Below are 3,979 nucleotides of genomic sequence, written 5' to 3' on the forward strand. Positions count from 1 at the left end.
TAAGAAGTAAGTGGCCTCGCGGACTGAGTGCAGGGGCTGCGGATATGGGCTTGCGGAGGTCTCGAGTTCAAATCTCACTAATCACCTTAGGATTTTTCAGGTCCGGTCCCTTTTAATGGAGTTCATCGGTTGATCGGCGAGCTGTATCAGACCTTCAAAAACTAATTCAAGTGAAATCTCGAAATTCCCCTCGTTTTTAAAACTTTTGCAAGAGATATCATTTGCATGTTTTTGATGTGGATATTAGCAGTCTCAGGCATATCCCTGAGATATTATTTGAACATCATTACTCGTTCGAAAATGTCTCAACGAGATATCTTTTGCACATTCAAAGTCTCTGTGAGATATCTTCAAGACATCTTAAATACATCATTGTGCCGTCTGGGCGAAGATGACTCCCATTTTCTGCTGATTAGGGTGTTGTGAGAAGTAGTTGAGTAACGACCTGAAAACGTGGGTTTTTGATACCAATTTAGTATGAGAGTGTCATTGACGACCATGATCGTAGAGTCAAGAAAATTGATAGATCTATCCTCCTCCAATTCAATCGTAAATTTTAGGCGAGGATGATACGAATTAAAAGTGTGGAAAATAAGATCAACCATCTCTCCAGGAGCAGCCATGAGGATATCGTCAACATACCGATAATAAAACGTTGGATTTAAGTTCATAGTTTTGAGGCACTTCTCCTCAAGATCTTGAAAAACAATGTCAGCTATGATCGGCGAGAGAGAAGACCTCATAGGAGCAACATAAGTTTGTTGGTAAATAGTACCATTAAATGTGAAGTATGTTGACGACAAAACGAACTTAAGCCTTTGATAAAAGATTCTAGTGGTATACCGGTATGATCTTTTACGTGATCCCACCTCCTTCTCACATCCTCAACAGCTAACTCCAAAGGAATGTTTGTGAACAGCGAGACAACATCAAGAGACAGCAATATGTCCGACTTCCCGATGCGTCGGCCCGACAAGCTACCAAATAGATCAAACCTGTTTTGCACAAAACTCCGAGGTTTGGGTAAATGTCTGAATAATATACCGTGTAAAATCGAGGCAAACGCAAACAATGTAGTATTAGTGCAAGAAACGATTATTCTAAGAAGAACATCTTGCTTATGAATTTTTGGCAGCCCGTAGGCCCTAGGCAGCGGTCTGTCATCAATGAGTAGTAGGCGCTAGAGCTAATATAATTCGCACGCTTCTAAGCTTTTAAACACTCAGTCAGCCTATTTTTTGTTTTCTTTGCAGGGTTCTGAATATTAGATATAGCATAAGAGCTAACGTCTTTTAACATAAATTCTATTTTGGAGATGTAATTGTCTCTATTTAAGGTTATCGTGACATTGCCCTTGTCCGTTTTTGTAAAAAGAATGTTCGGATGTTCTTTAATGAAAGCTCTAGTATGCTTAACGCTATCAATAATATCTTTCTCAAAATTATTTAAGTAAGGATGATCATTAATGAAGCGCCCAAATGACGAAGAAGTGAGAGAGCGCACAAAGGGTTTTATAGATTGATCAGATTTTTTAATATTATTCTCTACGTCTTTGATGATCTCAAGAGACATTTGTCTCTTGTGACACTGAGAAGGCAAGCTAAACCTTTCACCCAATGCGAGAAGATGGCGAATAGTGTCAGGGATATTGATTCCTGTGAGATTAACAAACCATTTGCACCTCTAGTTGTATACTACATCACAAACACTACTCAGGAGAGCCGGCTCAACAACAACTTTGAGTGATTCATTTGGAAGAGGTTCATTAAAAGAGTAATTAAAGCGAGAAGGTTTGTCAGTGTCACTATCGTTAGAACAAGCCACAAAATAAGAGACGTTTTTGATAGGTTTACTGTTTAAATTGATAGTTTCCTTTCTCAAAAGCCAAAGTATTTTTCTGTCCATTTTTTTTAATTCATACCGTTTTAATTTGCAAAGAGAAAAGGCTTGAGTATCAAAAAACCTGTTCCAAAAATAGGCGGGCAAACTCGCAGAAAGATAATTAGTTAAATGCAACAAGTCGCGGCAAAGCATTGACAACGAGCAGTAAGCGTCTTTAATCTCTAAATTAATAATTTTCAACGCAAAAATTTTCTTTGAGTCATTCAACTTGCATAAAAGATTTGAATTAAACAGATAAATGTTATTCAATTTAACCAAATTATTAATATGTGGTGGTATTACTTTATTACAAAATTTACAAGAAGAAAGAAGATGATGTCTTGCTAACACTCTGATAATTTTTACATTTAAATTTATCCAACGCTTTAAAGACAAATACAAGTCAAAATCAAGAGATTCATAAATAAAGTCAAAAAACGAGGTCGGTGTTTCTGCCATGTTTCTCTCGCTTGCTGACATGCGTTAACGGTTCCCGTACCATTGACTTTGATGTGCGTATAAATCTTTATGTAATATTTATATTAATTTTATCTTTATTTATTTATTTTTTAAAACCGTATGAGCTCACGGACACGTTCTCGCTTGTGGGCATATCCCCACCGCCTCGACAGAACCTACCTAGTAGAGGAGATTGGGTGGAGCGGACGGACGATTCCCCTTGCCCTTCGCGTCTGTTAGCTTGTGGGTAGAGCGAATTCTTGTGAGCTGTCAATAGTACTTTCCTAAGACCGATCTCGAGGTGCTGACTCGAGACTCCGAATCCGTTACTCGCTCTCCGAGGACACCGGAGACACCGTTCTCGATCTCGAGGTGTTGACTTGAGATTCCGTTTCCGTCTCTCGAGGTGTTGACTCGGAGACACCGTTCCCGATCTCGAGGTGTTGACACGAGATACCGTTTCTGTCTCTCGAAGTGTTGACTCGAGACACCGTTCCCGATCTCGAGATGTTGACTCGAGATACCGTTCCCGTCTCTCGAGGTGTTGACTCGAGATACCGATTCCGTCTCTCAAGGTGTTGACTCGAGAATCTCGTTTCCTGAAGAGTTGACTCAGGAGTACGAACCTGGTCCCGAGAAGTTGACTCGGAAGGTTACTTTCCAGAAACCGAGGTGCTGACTCAGTTTCTGTCCATACGCGCTCACGACCTCCGCGCCGCGACCGCAAGCCAAAGGCATTCCCTCACCGCTGTATATAATCGCGTAACATCCCCGTTGTAAATACTCGCGTTCCCCGAACACTACCCGCGCCGCATAGTCGTTAAGAATCTGCATCAAAGCGATTACGGCACCGCGCCGCCATTGTATCATATTTCTCAGAAAAATATAGAAAAAGTATATCAGAAAAACAAATCAAGCGTATCCTCTTTTCAGTATGTTCTTACCAGCAACAGTTTTCAAAATATAATTACAGCAAGTTCGCAACAACTCATCGGCAATAAACTTATATTATTTTTTTCAACTTATGAATAAAAATTGTTGCTCATATATTGCTCACATATTGCTGACTCACTTGCCATAAACATTGGCTACAACACTTGATTGATAATAAAACTCAGCATATTGATACTGAATTGACAAAAACATTTTCGTTGCATTAAATAAAAACAACATAACAGCAATTGGCGAGCAACTTAATCTATACAATGATTTGCTTTATATTGAGTTTTCACATTTGGCTATCTGGGTACAAACATGTTTATATCGATAACAAAGAGAGATGAATATCAAGTTGAAAAACACATTTAAATTAACGGATTATCTTTTAGATTTAAACAGATCTAAGAAAGAGAAATAAGGTTTCAGTTCTTCGGTATCAGATTTGACATTGATCGGATTGTCTTGTAGTTGAATATGGAGCATTTCAGAAATAGATCTTATAAAAAAATTTTTCTTTATCTAAAATTTTAACATCGTTCCAAACAAATTCGTGATTACGAGGTTTGTCCCAAAAGTATCGAGCCTACCTTCATATCTCCGCATCGGTGTTAATCTTTATCATCCGGTGAGTGACATCCTTCAAAGTAGTCCCCATTTGATTGAATAACACGTTCCCAGCGGTGTTTCCACTTCCTGAAGC

The 3,979-nt window shown here is 39.0% G+C and overlaps 1 protein-coding gene across 1 annotated transcript in view; it reads right to left on the reverse strand.

The window, feature by feature from the left end:
* LOC109862472 overlaps positions 1-3,210 on the reverse strand; it is a 5,478-nt gene extending 2,268 nt beyond the window's left edge. Inside the window, exons 1-2 of the mRNA XM_020442538.1 lie at positions 3,038-3,210; positions 2,521-2,966 (exon numbers count right to left, since the gene is read on the reverse strand). Of these exons, the coding sequence (XP_020298127.1) occupies positions 2,521-2,966; positions 3,038-3,210 (619 nt within the window). The remainder of the gene's footprint in view (positions 1-2,520; positions 2,967-3,037) is intronic.
* Positions 3,211-3,979: the final 769 nt, after the last annotated feature.

This window comes from Pseudomyrmex gracilis, unplaced genomic scaffold (assembly GCF_002006095.1).
Source record: "Pseudomyrmex gracilis isolate BER0280 unplaced genomic scaffold, ASM200609v1 scaffold_1824, whole genome shotgun sequence".
NCBI lineage: Eukaryota > Metazoa > Arthropoda > Insecta > Hymenoptera > Formicidae > Pseudomyrmex > Pseudomyrmex gracilis.